Source organism: Aedes albopictus, chromosome 2 (assembly GCF_035046485.1).
Source record: "Aedes albopictus strain Foshan chromosome 2, AalbF5, whole genome shotgun sequence".
NCBI lineage: Eukaryota > Metazoa > Arthropoda > Insecta > Diptera > Culicidae > Aedes > Aedes albopictus.
The window spans coordinates 127,883,263-127,902,199 of record NC_085137.1 but is presented as its reverse complement, the minus strand read 5'-3'; the positions used below and the strand labels follow the sequence as shown (position 1 = coordinate 127,902,199).

The window sequence follows — 18,937 nt, the reverse complement described above, 5'->3', positions numbered from 1 at the left end:
AGTGATCCAGGGATTGTTTTTTCTTTTGGATGTCCTCCAGACATCCCTTCTGTAAGTCTCCCAGGGATTCCTTCCACAAAGTCTTACAGGGATTCCTTCCGGAAGACTTCCAGAAATACTTTCCAGTAGTACCCAAAGAGTACTCTCATTCCGGATGTCATTCAGGGATTTCATCCTCAAGTCTCTCTAGGATGTCTTCTACAAGTCCACCAGGAATTCTTCCCTTCCGAATGTCTTCCAGTGATAGCTTTCGCGAGCCTCCCAGGGACGCCTTCCGGAAGTCTTTCAGGCCTTCCTTCCACAAGTCTTCCATGTATTTCTTCTGTAGTCTTTCACGGATTTCTTCTGCAAATCTTCCAGGGATTCCTTCCAGTAGTCCCCACAGAGTACTTTCTTCCACAAGTCTTTCGAGGATTCCTTCTGGAAGTGTTCCAGGGATTCTTTCCTGAAGTCTTCCAGTGATTCCTTCTGAAAGTCATCCAGTAGTCCCCATCCCCAAGAAATTTTTCCATTCCGACTGTCTCCCAGTGATTCCTTTCGGAAGCCTCCTAGAGATTTCTTCCGGAAGTTTTTTAGATATTCCTTTCACATATTTCTCGGGGATTTCGGCTTTCAGTCAAAGAAAAGCGTTGATTTTCTTATCTCATCGCCAATGTTTCGATCCAGATGTTGGGATCTTCTTCAGGGCTCGAAATAAGGCCCTGAAGAAGATCCCAACATCTGGATCGAAACGTTGGCGATGAGATAAGAAAATCAACGCTTTTCTTTGACTGAAAGCCGAAATCCCCGAGAAATAAGTCAACTTCCCAGTCGAACCTCTACAAATTCCTTTCACAAGTCTTCCAAGTTACCTTCCTGTAGCCTTCCACGGATTCCTTCCGGAAGTCTTCCAGGGTTTTCTTCTGTAACTCTTCCAGGGATTCCTTCCACAACATGAAGTCACATATGAAGTCTCCCAAGGATGCCTTCTCGTAGTTCCCCAGACATTGCTTTCGCATGTCTCTCATGATATTTTCTAGAAGTGCTTCAAGAATTCTTCTCTTCCTGGTATTGACGTTTTCCAGGGATTCATTTTGAAATCTTTGCAGGGATTCCCCCAGGGAAGTTGCTACATTGTAAAAGTCTAATCATATCATTCTGAAACCCAGTATACTTTTAAAGCACCCTTCCTTTGAGACCACCACCAAATCGCGCTGAAACCTTTCCGAACCCCTCCGGAACCCCCCTAAAGCTCTCCTGAAAGGCTGAAAAGTCCCTGAGAACCTCTCTGAAAGCACCTAGAGTTCCTATGTGTAGCGCTTTGAAATGTCTTCGATAAATTATGAAAATTCCCTTGAATACCCTTTGAAACCTTGAATGACTTCACCTCAATATTTCCTAGTTATTCACCGCCACAAATTCCTTCGCAACCTTTAAATCCATTGAGGTAATAATCTGGTAAAATTCTACTTGTGCACCCCCACTCTATGAACTCATTTTCAAAATGAAGGTACCAGTGCACGCATAAACGCCCTAAACTCCTTAAAAGCCTGGATAACTTGTTTTATCCTCTGAGGGAGCATCCATTAAGTACGTCAAGCTAAAATCGGGAATTTTAGACCCCCCCCGGGTTTTTCCTATACTTAATACATTGCTTGTCACCACAAACCCACACTCCCCCGCCCCCCCCAACGACCGTGACGTACTTAATGGATGGCCCCTGATGTAGACCTGTGGTATTCGCTGAAGTTCTCCTGAAATGCCATGAAACCTCCTGAACCCACTGAGACACATTGAAAACTCTTTGAAACCTTCCTTAAGACCTCCGCAAACTTCTCTTAATCTCTCCTAAAGCTCGCCAAAACTCCCTGAATCCTGATGACATGAATTGAAAAGCCTTAAAACTCTCTAGAACATTCACCCATGCTTCTCGAAAACTTCTCTTATACCTCTTATACTTAAAGGGAAACGTCTTGAAACACCTTGAATGTCACAAAAACCACCTAACATTGCCCGGTAACTTCTCTTGAACTCATCTAAATCCCCCTGAATTCCCTGGAAGTAACCTGAACCCAAGTATCCAAAAGTTCAGATAAGAGCAGAGGTTCCCAAACTTTTTGCTATCGCGGCGCCCTTTGAAATTTCCAAAAATGTCGCGGCGCACCAAAGATTTTAAAAAGATTTTTTTTTAATTATAAACAGCCTTCACATTGAAATGTCAAAGGCAAAATCGTGAAACCAGTCTTGTAAACATTTGATACTTTTCACTACCTTTATTTCGGTGCCGCAGTCGGGTGTCAGCTTGCTTTGTTACATTCATGCGCTACCGTTATCTCTTACACACAACACGAGCGGTGGGACGATGATCAATAAACATAAAAAAGGGTCAAATCAATGTCGTCTGACACGATGACATTTTTTTTAATTCAAGCTTTTTGCATGTATTTTAGTCAACTCCGACTTTGAATGTTAATATTAGTTTATTCTTGCTTGTTGAATTGAATACGACCCACATATGGCCAACGCAGTTCGCATTGTGGAAGGAGACACGAATAAAAAAAGCCGAACCGACTCCCGAATCGTGATCAAGTGCATTCGTTTGACATTTTTGTTTCGTACGGTAGTTTGATTGCTTGTGTTATATCGACGATAAGGTGTCAATGACTGTAATCTCTAACAAGACTGCGTGAAACGATTCTTATATCATGTTTTCTTAGAATTCAGAGAAAATTTGGAAAATATTTTTTTTAAATAAATTTCTCAAAGATAATTTTAATATGTTTGTAAGATTTCAAAAATCATGTTGATTTCATCATAGAAGCTTTATAAAAGAGCAAAAAACTCAGCTGTACAGGTAAAACAAACTGCTGCTTTTTAATAATTTAACCAAGAATTCTAAAGCGTTTGCAATAATTAAAGAATTCCAATTGAAATAATATAACTTCACAGAACTTGACCGAAGTTTCATTTTTTTACGATAATTGCAAAGCAATACTTTCAAACACTTATTTATTTTGGAAAATTTAGGCACATGAAGCGATTGTAAAGAACCTGTCAGGTGAACTTTGATTGAACTTTTTATTTTCATAAACTTCGACTTAACCCTTTGAGGCTGGAGTGGCCATATATAACCCCAGTGATGAAACCGAGCATGGCAAACTTATTCAAAGTTCGGTGAGGTTGCGGCAGTACTGATGAAGCAGTCCGGTTCAAAAAGGTCAAAGCTAGCTCTTCAAATTGTCACAACGGCAAACCTGCATGCCGCTAGCAGTCCCGAAGACCTTGTAATTATTCAGAAAAGAACGCAAATAAGGATCTTGAAATAAAAACTATGGACAAGTTATAGTTAAATCAAAAGCTAAACTGAAGCTTATGAGGTCCAAAAACAATTTTAATAACGTAAAATTTAAACATTTTCAAATTTGGTGCCAATTGATATGTTTAAAAAGGATACCAGAAATCCTGTGGAACAAATGAAGACTCAGGGAAAGATTAAAAAAAAATATGAAGCGATAAACAAAACAAAACATAAGATGTTCCGCAATACAAATAAAGAGTTTTTTGATGTTGTTTCGTCACAACTCAAAAGCCTGCGGCGCACCTGGGAAAGGTTCGCGGCGCACCAGGGCGCCGCGGCGCACAGTTTGGGAAGCACTGGATAAGAGGGTTCCTCATGAGCCAAGAAGCTTGCTAGAGGTTGCTCTTTAGCCCTCTAAGCAACCTCATTTTTAAGTAATTACGGAACTTGAAAGCTTTTAACTGCTAAAAAGGCTAACATTGAGCCTAACTGGAACTTATGGGCGAAGTTCCACCAATGCTTTTTGATAGCCCATTAAGCAGCCCTAAAGTTCCATTCGAAACTTTATTTTATGGGGATTCACTTAACAGCGTAAACTTATTACACTGAAGTTTTTTTTACGACCATTACCCGCGTAAAAAGAAACCGCGTTATTTCAATACCCGTCGTAAAAAAAACCGCGTTATTTCAAAAAACGTCGTAAAAAAAGTCAAGTCACGTTAGATGTGGTGCTGACTATTTTTAAAATAAAAACGCGGATTTTTTTACGACGGTTTTTGAAATAACGCGGTTTTTTTTACGACGGGTCTTGAAATAACGCGGTTTTTTTTTGGACGGACCGCGTAAAAAAAATCGCGTAAAAAAAACCGCGTAAAAAAAACGCGTAAAAAAACTTCAGTGTATTATTATTAGCTTTATTAAGGAGATTTTCAGCCCGTGGCTGGTTCATCTCCAAATACAGCGTAAATTGATTAAAATGATTGAATGTCGGGACAACCAATTCAAATAAGCAGAAAATCATGGCTTACGTAGCCATTTCATCTGTTTAGTGAGTACCCCTTTTATATTATTATGGCACAAATGTCCCAAATGGAGGATAACGTGCCTCTGGAGCCGGCCTTCTGATAGTCGGATATAGAACCTGGCTAACAGAGTTAATTGGGTCTGTATCTTCTAATAGAGCTGCTCAAATGCCACTTTTGGCAAATTATTCGGCTTACTTCAAAATTTCGTTCCAAGTCTCTGGAGTTAGAGTTGTCATAGGTGAGAAAAAGAAAAACGAAAAAAACTAATATTTATCTGCTGTTGATTGATTGATTTGTCTTTATTAAAGAGACTTTTAGCCCTTGGCTGATCTGCTGTTCTTTTCTAACTTCTTTCGCTTCCGTTGAAGTTGCTTTTTTGCTTCTTGATCCAGATTCTAGCTTTTGTCCTCCGGGTTCCTGATCAAAAGTCCATGTTCATTGCATTTCCATCTCCTCTATCGATGTACCGTGGGATCAATGTGATCAGACTATTATTTAACTATGCAAAACGAAACAGTTTGATGTTGTAATATGTACATAAAAGGCTGGAAAAAGTTGCAGAAGAGGAGCATTCTAACGGCCATTGAACAGCAGTGCTAAAAAGCTCTATATAAGCATTCCTGAGGGACCGTCCAAATGACGTAGCCTTTTTGGCCAATTTTCCACACCCCTCCCCCCTCGTAGCCTGTTTTCCAATATCCAATACATGGCTAGTAGCAATTTCAGGGACTCTCCCTTCCTCCCTACAATGCTATGTCATTTGGACGGTCCCTTAGAAATGCTTATATAGAGCTTTTTAGCACTGAAAAGCTGTTCAATAGCCGTTTGAATGCTCAGAACAATACTTAGTGGTTACCTGGGTTATCATGAACTTCCGAGAAAACCCCTTCCCCTTAAAGTCCCGTTAAGATCGCTGCACTCCTCTGAAACCCCCTGAAACTTTTTAAAACATCTCGAAACGCCACTAAAAGCCCCTGAGATTGTCAGCAGCTTCTTTTGAACTCCTGGGAGCCCCCTTTTAAACCTCCGGGAAGCCTCTCAACGCCTTGGGATTTTCAGGAGGTTCTCGTAAACCCACGGAAGCCCCCCAAAACCTTCCGAAACCTCCTGGATCTCACTAAAACACTTTGAAAGTTTGAAGCTCTTCTGGAACTCCCTGAAACCCCTCGAAACCCTCCGCAAGGCTATGACATGGCTTGAAATTTCACTAAAACTCACTAAAGCCTCCTGAAACGTCTCTGAATTCCCCCAAAAATGCTCTGAAAGGACCCTTCAACCCCATGAAATCATTCAAAAATCATACATGCTACCTTCTTCAAGCCTTGTTTCGGCACAACAGTTACAGTTATGAGGCAAATTATAGGAAAACTCTCTAGGAAAATCCCAGAAGAAATTCCTTGAGGAGAGGGGATTCCGAGAGAAGTATCTGATGAAAGTCATGGAAATTCCCTGGAAGAATTAATGAGGAATCATTGGTGAAGTCCTGAGAAGAAAGGTAACCCTGGAGATATCCCGCATATATTGTCTTAAAGAATCCCGAAAATAACTCCAGGAGGAATCTTTAGAAAAATGATTAGTAGTATCCCGGGAGGAATTCCTGGATATCTCCAAGAGGAATTCCTGGAAGGAACCCAAGAGAAATCACGGCGAGAATCTCGGCAGGCACCACTGGAGAAATCCTGGGAGTAGTCCCCAAAAAACCGTGAGAAATTCCACAATAAAGAAATCCTGGGAAGAATCGCGGAATTAATGCCAGAAATTTCTGGAGCAATCCCTAGAGTAACCCCTTGAGGGATTCCTGAAGATATCTCTGAAGAAATCTCAAAAGGAATTCATAAAGAAATCCCGGAAGGAATCCCGGGAGGAGTCGCATTGGGAATTCCTGGAGAACTACCGGGAGTAATCCCCAGAGAAACCAAGAAAAAAAATCTCTGAAGGATTCCTTTCGGAGTACTTTCCAGGATGAAACCAGCCTCATATCTTACAGCACAGTCTGAAGACATCTGCCAAATATTGTGTGAATCTCAAGATGTTCAAAAGATACGCAGAAGCATTGTCCTATAAATAGGAATAATAGGACCCTGTGCAGATAAAGGTTGACCATTCCGAGAAGTGTTCCATTAGCTTTTTTAGTCGAAACATCGCTTTTGGGTGAACTTATAGCCTGTACAGTACACTTAGTGTACGAGAAAGGCAAAATAGTTGTTCTTGGAGAATGGCATTCTATAAAATGGTTTTTAGGAAATTGCAGTACCACTAACATTCAAAAATTCTTACCTGGAGTATCTTTCAGCTTTTCGCCTTTGTGCTTAATACCGAATGTGTACGCGGGGGCATGCTCCAACTTCAGTTTGTCGGGATTGTACGTTCCAGGAGCTAAAACAGAATTCGCAATCAATAACCTAAACTTGGCAAACACCCCTAACCCCAACTCGAAATGTGGATATAATGATTCAGAACATTGGATTTACCTGGCACATCGTTCACCTTTTCCCGATTCACCTTGATACCAAACTGATAGGCCGGACCATGGTCGAGCTTGACCTTCTCGACTTCGTAGGCCCCGGGAGCCGGAGTTTGCTGGATTTTGTCCAAATTGGGCCTCACGCCAAACGTGTACGCCGGGGTGCTGTCCAGTTTAACCGTTTCCGTATTGTACGCTCCAGGTGCTGGGGTAGGCTGGATTTTATCGATGTTGGGTCGAACTCCGAAGGTAAAGGCTGGATTGTGGATTTTGTGCTTCTCGGGGGAATAGCTACCAGGGGCTGGGGTCGGTTGGATCTTATCGATGTTCGGGCGGACTCCGAAGGTATACGCGGGAGTGGTGTCTGGATTGACGGATTCAGGTTTGTACGCTCCAGGGCCCGGGATTGTGTCCTTCTTTTCCACGTTGGTTTTCACTCCAAAGCTGTATTGAGGAGTATTGTCGAGTTTACATTTTTCCGGAGAGTATGATCCAGGTGCTGGAGTATTGTTAACCTTGTTTGTATTGGTTTTCACTCCGAAGGAGTACGCAGGGGTGACCTTGTCTACAACTTTATCGTTGTTGTAGGTTCCCGGTCCTGGGATGGTGTCTTTCTTATCCACGTTCGTTTTGAGCCCAAAACTGTAGGCTGGGGTGGATTTATCAATTACCTTGTCAGCATCGTAAGCTCCTGGACCAGGTACAATGTTAGGTTTTTCTACATTGGTCTTCACGCCGAAACTGTAAGCTGGAGTGCTTTTGTCTAAAACTTTATCCGCATCGTACGCTCCAGGTCCTGGAAGAGTGTTTGGTTTGTCGAGATTTGGTTTAACTCCGAAGCTGTACGCGGGGGTACTGTTATCAACTTTGTCAGAATCGTAAGCTCCAGGCCCAGGAATCGTATTAGGTTTCGCAACATTGGTTTTGATTCCAAAGCTATACGCCGGAGTACCCTTATCGACCTTATCCGAGTCGTAAGCTCCGGGACCCGGAACGTTGTTTGGCTTTTGGAGACTCGTTTTCACACCGAAGCTATATGAAGGGGCTCCACTGTCTACTTTGTCAGAATCGTAAGCTCCCGGACCAGGGATTTTATTAGGCTTTTCAAGATTCGTCTTAACTCCAAAACTATAAGCGGGTGTGGTCTTATCTACCTTATCGGAATCGTATGCTCCGGGACCTGGTATATTGTCATGCTTTCCAACATTTGTCCTGAGACCGAAACTGTACGCCGGCGTACTTTTATCTACCACCTTGTCGGAATCGTAAGCTCCAGGTCCCGGAACAACACTTGGCTTCTCAACATTCGTTCTTAATCCAAAACTATACGCTGGCGTCTTATCTACTACCTTATCTGAATCGTAAGCTCCCGGACCAGGAATGTCGCTCTTCTTGTCCACATTGGTCCTGGCTCCAAAACTGTAGGACGGTGCGTTCTTGTCCAACACCTTGTCGGCGTCGTACGCCCCCGGTCCGGGAATGGCACTTGGTTTCTCGTGGGTGATTCGCGCTCCAAAGCTGTACGCCGGAGTGCAATCTAATTTGGCCTTTTCGGGAGAATACGCCCCCGGTGCAGGGACGGAGTCCACTTTGTCGATTGTCGGTCGTATGCCGAAGCTGTACTTCGGCGCCCCGTCCTGGTTGACCTTTTCCGGTGCATACGCTCCCGGGGCTGGATTGGTGTTCGGTTTGTCGGTTTTCGTTCGCTGGCCAAAACTGTACGCGGGTTGGTGATCTAGGTTTACTTTCTCTACTGCGTAAGCCGTGGGGGCAGGCGTATTGCTAGGCTTATCGTGATTGATACGCATGCCGAATGGATATGCAGGTGAGTGATCGAGTTTCTTGGCCTTCTCGGGCTCGTACTGACACGGTGCTGCGGATGGACGTGAAACAACGACATTTATAGTGAGTTTTGATGGTTTCGCTACTGTGGGTGATGGTGGTTATGGAGAATGGAGGGGTGGATGATTGAACTCACCGGGATTAGTGTTCGGTTTGTCCAGGTTAGGCCTGATGCCGAAGCTGTAGGAAGGGGTGTTATCGAGTTTGGCCTTCTCCGGTTCGTAGGCTCCAGGAGCCGGGGTGTTGTTAGGTTTTTCAATGATTGTTTTCAAGCCGAAGGTAAAAGCGGGTTTCCTATCTAACGCGTGAATGGCCCGTTCCGGTTGATACGCTCCGGGTGCAGGGGTTTCTTCGTGCCTTTCGGGAATAACTTTGAGGCCAAAGCTGAACTTTGGTGATTTGTCATGTAATACTTTTTCTGGTGAGTATGTACCGGGAGCTGTAATTATCCATGAGTTAGTAGAGTTCTTAACGAGAAAGTAATCATTACGAGTGACCGTACCTGGCGTTTCGCTACCAATTTTTACTTCCGGCCTGATTCCGAATGAAAACTTTGGGGTGCTATCTAATACTACTTTCTCGGGTTTGTAATCACAGGGAGCTAAAAGTGAATCGATTTAATACTGAGATTCTGGCTTTCACTACAACTACTGCTAAGCTATATTCTACGATTAACAACCGTATTAAATGAACGTGACAAACAAGTAGAAATGAAATGGCAAGCTTGATGTAAGGAAAGCACATTAACTGAAACAGACACCAACCATATATTACTATGATACTATTCGGAGAATGATGATATTAAGAAAAAAAGTTTCAATACTTTTACCTTAAACTATTTTTCTATTGACAATATCCAACTGAATCACACAAATGATCTTCTGCTCTTTTATATCCACGAAAAAAAAGAAAAAATCTGCATAATCTTTTTCTTTTGAAATTTTTATTTAAACTGAACGAGCTGTTGAAAACCATACGCAACATCTATAAAAAAATATCCTCCTTCTCAACCAATGTTGATATTTTCAGCTATCCAACCGAGTGGTTTCATCAATATAATAAGAACTGTTCAGTTAATAAAACGGATAACTTCTTCATCGGTGTAATGTACATTATAAAATGTTCTTTACTAAGTTTTCATTGAACCAGAAAATCATTTCTCAAAATTCCACATAATTTTCCAAATATTCCACATTCAAATTTTTATTATCATTCAACTGTATTAGAGGAAAATAGTATGCTTTGAAGTATTATTTGAAAATTTCTCAGTAAATTGCTTTAGGAAGTCCACTGGTGATGCCTTCGAAAAATTTATTCGGAATTTGTAACGGTTTGTATATAGGTTGAATTTGACTTTGGTTTTTTTCTCAACCGACTTGAACATGTCTGCTTCGTTTAGGGTACGATTTAGATCAGACTTTTCATGGCGAAAAGATGATCAATCGAGATTTAAAAAACGAGCAGTTAATTGCAATTTTGTAACCACGTTACAAATTGTCATTGAAATTCTTTCAGCATTTTTTTCGGGAATTTCTTTGGTAAATTATTTAAGGAATCTGGAAAGTCCTTCAGAAATGATTTTGTAAATTCCTATAAGAAATTTTGAGACAATTTCTTAGTATTTGTTCAGCTATTATTTTCTTCTAAGAGTTTCGTTAGAAATCTTTTAGCATTTTTTTTCAAAATCGTCCACTTTTCAAAATTTGCAAAACATTTTTAATTTCTTTCGCGTTTTGTTTGCAAATGTCTTCGGCAAATCCATTGTGAACTTATTTGGCAATTTCTTTCGGAAATTTCTTCGGTAGTTCCTTTAAAAATATCTCAGGCCATTCTTTTGGAAGCTTCTTGGTTCTAACTCTGAGAATTTCTTCGGCTATTCCTCTGAAAATTCCTTCAGCAATTACTTTGAAAATTCTTTCTGCAATTTCTTTGGAAATACCTTTCGCAATTTTCTCCGCAATTCCTTTGAGAATTACTTTGGCAAATTTCATGATTACCTTCGAAAAATTCCTTTGGAAATGGTGTCTAGAAAATTGCTTTGCATATATTTTTAGAAATTTCCCAAGCAATAGTTTTGTGAATTCCCCTCACTATTGTTTCGGTATATTCTTTGAAAAATCATTCAGAAATTTCTTCGCCAATGGCTGTGGTATTTCTTTGAAAATTTCTTCTGCTGCTCTTTACGAATCGGTTTCGGCGATCCCCTTTGGGATTGGTTGGGATGATTATTTGGAAATTCTTTTGGCAATTTGTTTGGAAATTCTTTGGAAACTCCTTAGGACTTTTTTCAGGCAAATTCATATGGAATTCTTCTAAAAAAAACTTTTAAAAATTTCTCAAGCAGTCAATAGAAAATTTATTCAAATATTTTTAAAAATTATCTGATTGATTTAAAATTGCCTGGTAAATTTTCAAAAGAGTAGCTGCAGGAATTAAAATGAAGGTTGCCAAAGAAACTCTCGATTAAAGAAGTGTTGAAGAAATTTCAGAAAAAAATTCAAATAAATGATCCAAAAAATTCGGAGGAGTTTCCAAAAAAGTTTGCTGAGAAATTTTCCGACAAAATTTAAAAGGAATTTAGGAATGAAATTCAAAGGAATGACAAAAATAATGCCTAATGAATTAGCGGTCTGTAGTTAGCCTCCATTTAGCCTCCAAAAAATAATGTGCTGTTGTAGGGTTTTTGGAGGCTAACTACAAATCGTTGGAGGCTAACTTTTTGGGGCATTGTAGGGCAAAACCAAAGACGCCAATCGAAAGATCAGCTCATTTTCAATCGGAAAACATATAAAAACTTTGAATTTTCCTTAAAAATAACGAGTTACAAACGAAAAACAATTTTTCCATAGTAACTTGCATGCAAGTTTGGAGGCTAACTACAAATCGTTGGAGGCTACCTGTTTGGAGCCTTTTGGGGCAAAACCGAGCACGCCAATCGGAAGATCGGATAATTTCCAATCAGAAAACATATAAAAACTTTTAATTTATCTTAATTTTTTCCAAATATAGAAGAAAAACAAAATTTCGTTAGGCACTGACATGCAACATTGGAGGCTAACTACAGAAATGATGAAAACCTTAGAAGGCTCAGGTTTTTGGCTAAACAAAGTCACAATCCGCATACTGGAAGTTAGATGGGACCCTAAGGAAGCGATTGAGACCTACGAATTGAAAATCAGTGTTGGTTTACTAAAAAAAAATCATGAAATACGGATTTTGCAATTTTGTTCATAGATCTATCAGATTTTCAAGCACAAACCCCCACAAAAGTTTGGAGGCTAAGATTTTGGCTAACTAAAAGGTCACAACCCGCATATTGGAAGTTAGCTGGGACCCTAAGGAAGCGATTGAGACCTACGAATTGAAAATCCGTGTTGGTTTACTAAAAAAAATTCATGAAATACGGATTTTGCAATTTTGTTCATAGATCTATCAGATTTTCAAGCACAAACCCCCACAAAAGTTTGGAGGCTAAGATTTTGGCTAACTAAAAGGTCACAACCCGCATATTGGAAGTTAGCTGGGACCCTAAGGAAGCGATTGAGACCTACGAATTGAAAATACGTGTTGGTTTACTAAAAAAATTTCATGAAATACGGATTTTGCAATTTTGTTCATAGATCTATCAGATTTTCAAGCACAAACCCCCACAAAAGTTTGGAGGCTAAGATTTTGGCTAACTAAAAGGTCACAACCCGCATATTGTAAGTTAGCTGGGACCCTAAGGAAGCGATTGAGACCTACGAATTGAAAATCCGTGTTGGTTTACTAAAAAAATTTCATGAAATACGGATTTTGCAATTTTGTTCATAGATCTATCAGATTTTCAAGCACAAACCCCCACAAAAGTTTGGAGGCTAAGATTTTGGCTAACTAAAAGGTCACAACCCGCATATTGGAAGTTAGCTGGGACCCTAAGGAAGCGATTGAGACCTACGAATTGAAAATCCGTGTTAGTTTACTAAAAAAATTCATGAAATACGGATTTTGCAATTTTGTTCATAGATTTATCAGATTTTCAAGCACAAACCCCCACAAAAGTTTGGAGGCTAAGATTTTGGCTAACTAAAAGGTCACAACCCGTCACAATCATGGATTTTCAAATACTTGGGCGCAAACGCTTCCTTAGGGTCCCAGCTAACTCCCAATATGCGGGTTGTGACCTTTCGGTTTGCCAAAACCTTAGCCTCCAAACTTTTGTGGGGGCTTGTGCTTGAAAATCAGATAAATCTATGAACAAAATTGCAAAATCCGTATTTCATGATTTTTTTTCAGTAAACAAACATGGATTTTCAAATACTTGGGCGCAAACGCTTCCTTAGGGTCCCAGCTGACTCCCAATATGCGGGTTGTGACCTTTCGGTTTGCCAAAACCTTAGCCTCCAAACTTTTGTGGGGGCTTGTGCTTGAAAATCAGATAAATCTATGAACAAAATTGCAAAATCCGTATTTCATGATTTTTTTTCAGTAAACAAACATGGATTTTCAAATACTTGGGCGCAAACGCTTCCTTAGGGTCCCAGCTGACTCCCAATATGCGGGTTGTGACCTTTCGGTTTGCCAAAACCTTAGCCTCCAAACTTTTGTGGGGGCTTGTGCTTGAAAATCAGGCTAATCTATTAACAAAATTGCAAAATCCGTATTTCATGATTTTTTTTCAGTAAACAAACATGGATTTTCAAATACTTGGGCGCAAACGCTTCCTTAGGGTCCCAGCTAACTCCCAATATGCGGGTTGTAACCTTTCGGTTTGCCAAAACCTTAGCCTCCAAACTTTTGTGGGGGCTTGTGCTTGAAAATCAGATAAATCTACGAACAAAAATGCAAAATCCGTATTTCATGAAATTTTTTTAGTAAACCAACACGGATTTTCAAATGCTTGGGCGCAAGCGCTTCCTTAGGGTGCCAGCTAACTCCCAATATGCGGGTTGTGACCTTTCAGTTAGCCAAAACCTTAGCCTCCAAACTTTTGTGGGGGCTTGTGCTTGAAAATCAGATCAATCTACGAACAAAATTGCAAAATCCGTATGTCATGATTTTTTTTTCAGTAAACAAACATGGATTTTCAAATACTTGGGCGCAAACGCTTCCTTAGGGTCCCAACTAACTCCCAATATGCGGGTTGTGACCTTTCGGTTTGCCAAAACCTTAGCCTCCAAACTTTTGTGGGGGCTTGTGCTTGAAAATCAGATAAATCTATGAACAAAATTGCAAAATCCGTATTTCATGATTTTTTTTCAGTAAACAAACATGGATTTTCAAATACTTGGGCGCAAACGCTTCCTTAGGGTCCCAGCTGACTCCCAATATGCGGGTTGTGACCTTTCGGTTTGCCAAAACCTTAGCCTCCAAACTTTTGTGGGGGCTTGTGCTTGAAAATCAGATAAATCTATGAACAAAATTGCAAAATCCGTATTTCATGATTTTTTTTCAGTAAACAAACATGGATTTTCAAATACTTGGGCGCAAACGCTTCCTTAGGGTCCCAGCTGACTCCCAATATGCGGGTTGTGACCTTTCGGTTTGCCAAAACCTTAGCCTCCAAACTTTTGTGGGGGCTTGTGCTTGAAAATCAGGCTAATCTATTAACAAAATTGCAAAATCCGTATTTCATGATTTTTTTTCAGTAAACAAACATGGATTTTCAAATACTTGGGCGCAAACGCTTCCTTAGGGTCCCAGCTAACTCCCAATATGCGGGTTGTAACCTTTCGGTTTGCCAAAACCTTAGCCTCCAAACTTTTGTGGGGGCTTGTGCTTGAAAATCAGATAAATCTACGAACAAAAATGCAAAATCCGTATTTCATGAAATTTTTTTAGTAAACCAACACGGATTTTCAAATGCTTGGGCGCAAGCGCTTCCTTAGGGTGCCAGCTAACTCCCAATATGCGGGTTGTGACCTTTCAGTTAGCCAAAACCTTAGCCTCCAAACTTTTGTGGGGGCTTGTGCTTGAAAATCAGATCAATCTACGAACAAAATTGCAAAATCCGCATTTCATGGATTTTTTAGTAAACCAACATGGATTTCCAAATAATTGGTCGCAAACGCTTCCTTAGGGTCCCAACTAACTCCCAATATGCGGGTTGTGACCTTTCGGTTTGCCAAAACCTTAGCCTCCAAACTTTTGTGGGGGCTTGTGCTTGAAAATCAGATAAATCTATGAACAAAATTGCAAAATCCGTATTTCATGATTTTTTTTAGTAAACAAACACGGATTTTCAAATACTTGGGCGCAAACGCTTCCTTAGGGTCCCAGATAACTCCCAATATGCGGGTTGTGACCTTTCAGTTAGCCAAAACCTTAGCCTCCAAACTTTTGTGGGGGCTTGTGCTTGAAAATCAGATAAATCTATGAACAAAATTGCAAAATCCGTATTTCATGATTTTTTTTAGTAAACAAACACGGATTTTCAAATACTTGGGCGCAAACGCTTCCTTAGGGTCCCAGATAACTCCCAATATGCGGGTTGTGACCTTTCGGTTAGCCAAAACCTTAGCCTCCAAACTTTTGTGGGGGCTTGTGCTTGAAAATCAGATAAATCTAAGAACAAAATTGCAAAATCCGTATGTCATGATTTTTTTTTCAGTAAACAAACATGGATTTTCAAATACTTGGGCGCAAACGCTTCCTTAGGGTCCCAGCTGACTCCCAATATGCGGGTTGTGACCTTTCGGTTTGCCAAAACCTTAGCCTCCAAACTTTTGTGGGGGCTTGTGCTTGAAAATCAGATCACTCTACGAACAAAATAGCAAATTCCGCATTTCATGATTTTTTTAGTAAACCAACACGGATTTCCAAATAATTGAGCGCAAACGCTTCCTTAGGGTCCCAGCTGACTCCCAATATGCGGGTTGTGACCTTTCAGTTAGCCAAAACCTTAGCCTCCAAACTTTTGTGGGGGCTTGTGCTTGAAAATCAGATAAATCTAAGAACAAAATTGCAAAATCCGTATGTCATGATTTTTTTTTCAGTAAACAAACATGGATTTTCAAATACTTGGGCGCAAACGCTTCCTTAGGGTCCCAGATAACTCCCAATATGCGGGTTGTGACCTTTCGGTTTGCCAAAACCTTAGCCTCCAAACTTTTGTGGGGGCTTGTGCTTGAAAATCAGATAAATCTAAGAACAAAATTGCAAAATCCGTATGTCATGATTTTTTTTTCAGTAAACAAACATGGATTTTCAAATACTTGGGCGCAAACGCTTCCTTAGGGTCCCAGATAACTCCCAATATGCGGGTTGTGACCTTTCGGTTTGCCAAAACCTTAGCCTCCAAACTTTTGTGGGGGCTTGTGCTTGAAAATCTGATAAATCTATGAACAAAATTGCAAAATCCGTATTTTATTGAAATTTTTTTAGTAAACCAACACAGATTTTCAATTTCTTAGGGTCAATCGCTTTCTCAGGATCCCTGCTAACTTTCAAGTTGCGGGTTATGACTTTATTCCGTCAAAAACCTGAGCCTTTTAAGGTTTTCATAATTTCTGTAGTTAGCCTCCAAATTTGCATGTCAGTCTCTAAGACAAATTGGTTTTTCTTCATTAAACTGGTAATATTTAAGGTAAATGAAAATTTTTTATGTGTTTTCTGATTGGAAATCATCTGATTTTTCGATTGGCGTACTCGGTTTTGCTTTATAGGGCCCCAAATAGTTAGCCTCCAACGATTTGTAGTTAGCCTCCAAACTTGCATGCAAGTTACTATGGAAAAATTGTTTTTCGTTTGTAACTCGTTATTTTTAAGGAAAATTCAAAGTTTTTATATGTTTTCCGATTAGAAATGAGCTGATCTTTCGATTGGCGTCCTTGGTTTTTCCCTACAATGCCCCAAAAAGTTAGCCTCCAACGATTTGTAGTTAGCCTCCAAAAACCCTACAACAGCAAATTATTTTTGGAGGCTAAATGGAGGCTAACTACAAATCGCTTAATGAATTCACAAATAAACCACCGAAAGAATCTCCAAAAGAATTGCCGCAGCAGTTTTCAAATAAATTTTTGATTTACGTACAAGAAAAATACCGAAACAATTTCAAAAATAGGTTTGCAACATTTTGAAAATGATTAAGATTACGAAATAATTTATTGAACGGAACAGTATTATAATAGATTTCCGTTCACTATAACATTCCACAAACATGCGCTTCATTTTTTTTCTGTCATTTTTTTTTCATGCATCATAAATCTTCAGAAACTAAAAAATTCGTCAAATTTTTCCATAAGAATTTTTGAAGAAATTTTTCATGTATCTCTTTTTTAAGGCATTGCTTGCAGGATTTTCCGAAATATTTTTCATTCAATCTTCAAGAAATTGTATTCAACATTCCAACAAATAATAATTTAGGTTTATCTCTTAAAAATTGTTGAGAAATTTCTCCATAATTTTAAACTTCAATTTTTCTACCAAACTTTTTCTTAGAAATCGTTTGGTAATTATTTTTGGAATTTTTGTCAAAGAAAAATGAACAAATCTCTTCAGTTAGTTCGAAGGATTAGCTAATAAGATCGAATTTAAAGTTTTTTTTTTATCCAGGAATCCTTTTTTACCGATTTTGAAGTACCATATCTCCTAGCTTTTCTGTAAAATGCTTCCAGAATTTTTCCTGTAGTCATTCCAATGTAGAATTTTTATATTGAACCATGGAATCCTTCATCCAAAAATATTTCGAGATTTTACTTTATAAATTAACATTGAAGATATTATTATTCCTAGAATAAGTGCAGGAATAGATTTCAGAAAATGTCGTCAAAAAAACCTCGAAGGAGTTTTAAAAAAGGATTTTGAAACGAATGAACCAAAGAATTTCCAAAGGAGTAGCAGAAAAAATCTGAAAAAAATCTCGAATGAAATCTTTAAGAAATCACCGAATACAATTAACGAAAAATCCTTAAATCTCAAATAAACCACTGAATCCCCAAGGGAATTTTTTTCCACTATTCTTTGGGAGGTTCTTTAGCACTGTTTTTTTTTTTTTTTTAGATTGACTGTGGTAATTTCCAACTCTTTATGATTTTTTTACGGCAACTTCTTGGGAATTGATTTGGTAATTATATTCGAAATTTGTTAAAATTTCATCGGTAACTCCTCTGGCAAAATTTTAAGAATGTCTTACAAAAACCCCTTGGAAATATTTCTTCGGCAAGTTTTTCGGGAGTTCATTTGACCCAGAAATGCTTTCGCAAGTTTTTCGGAAGTTCTTTCGGCAATCGGACAGATCGGTGTAGTACTATGTTTGTAGTAATGAGCTGAATTTTAGTATGGTGAGAAGTTCAATGCTCCGTTTCTGCAATGAAATGGTGCAGAAAGCGTGGATATTATGATTCCTTGCCTAATTTGATGCTGTTTGAGCAAAACTTTGGGCAACAGTGTTGTTGTTTTCTCCATTTAATAGGCAACATAAACAACATGGTTATCTAAAGTTTTGCTCAAAAAGCATTAAATCAGGCAAGGAATCATAATACCCACGCTTTTTGCACCATTTCATTGCAGAAACGGAGCATTGACCTTCTCACCATACTAATATTCAGCTCATTACTACAAACATAGTACTACACCGAACGTGCCCCATTCCTTAGGAAATTAAGTATTTAGTATTTTATTGGAAATTTCTTCCAAAACTTATTCGTAACTTCTCTGGAAGCTTCCTTGAGAACTCTTCGACTTTTTTTTGGTAAATAATGCGGCAATTCTTCTTGAAATTCCATTTTTGGCAACTGCATTTGAAAGTCAATTGCAACTTAGATAGGAAATTTATGAATTTCCAAAGAATTTGTCTGAAAGATTCCCAAAAGAATGGTTGAAGGAATTTACAAAGAGATTGCCGAAGGAAATATCCAGGAATATGCCGAAGGAATTGTCTAAGGAATTCGAAAAGATTGCCCGAAAATTTTCCAAACGAATAACCCAAACAATTTCCAAATGAGTTATTAAAAAAAATTCCTTAAAAAATCGAATTAATTTATATGGAATTACTGACTTAAATTGAAATGAATCCCTACTGAATTCTAAACAAACTGTCGAAGGAATCCTTAAAAGAATTGCCAAAGCTCTGTCAAATAAATTTCCAAAGGGAAAGGGATTTCCCAACGAAATTGCTTCCAGAATTTACAGGAACACCCTGAAACCTGACAGCAATCAAGCTGATCACAATGCCGTGCTTTTGCCCAGATAGTAACATTCGAACTAGTGTTATAGAATTCTTATGTACTGCTATTACTACAACGCATTTGACTACAACTACATCTAATGGAATAAAAATCATAACATTACCACACCAACCAAACCAAATAAGCGAAAAGAGTACAACACACACCGTCACCTGTTGCTTCT

At 39.2% G+C, this 18,937-nt stretch overlaps 1 protein-coding gene and 1 long non-coding RNA gene across 12 annotated transcripts in view; one reads left to right on the top strand and one right to left on the bottom strand.

The window, feature by feature from the left end:
- Nucleotides 1–18,937, top strand: part of LOC134287729 (uncharacterized) — a 473,313-nt gene that overhangs the window by 109,357 nt on the left and 345,019 nt on the right. The window lies entirely within an intron of this gene.
- Nucleotides 1–18,937, bottom strand: part of LOC109419826 (uncharacterized) — a 115,886-nt gene that overhangs the window by 22,564 nt on the left and 74,385 nt on the right. For 10 of the 11 annotated variants that reach the window (XM_062850391.1, XM_062850397.1, XM_062850393.1 and 7 more), the window contains 4 exons: nucleotides 9,111–9,209; nucleotides 8,745–9,047; nucleotides 6,774–8,639; nucleotides 6,580–6,678 (listed from right to left, as the gene is read on the bottom strand). In XM_062850391.1, coding sequence (XP_062706375.1) covers nucleotides 6,580–6,678; nucleotides 6,774–8,639; nucleotides 8,745–9,047; nucleotides 9,111–9,209 — 2,367 coding nt within the window. The remainder of the gene's footprint in view (nucleotides 1–6,579; nucleotides 6,679–6,773; nucleotides 8,640–8,744; nucleotides 9,048–9,110; nucleotides 9,210–18,937) is intronic. The other variant, XM_062850398.1, reaches the window with a different exon arrangement.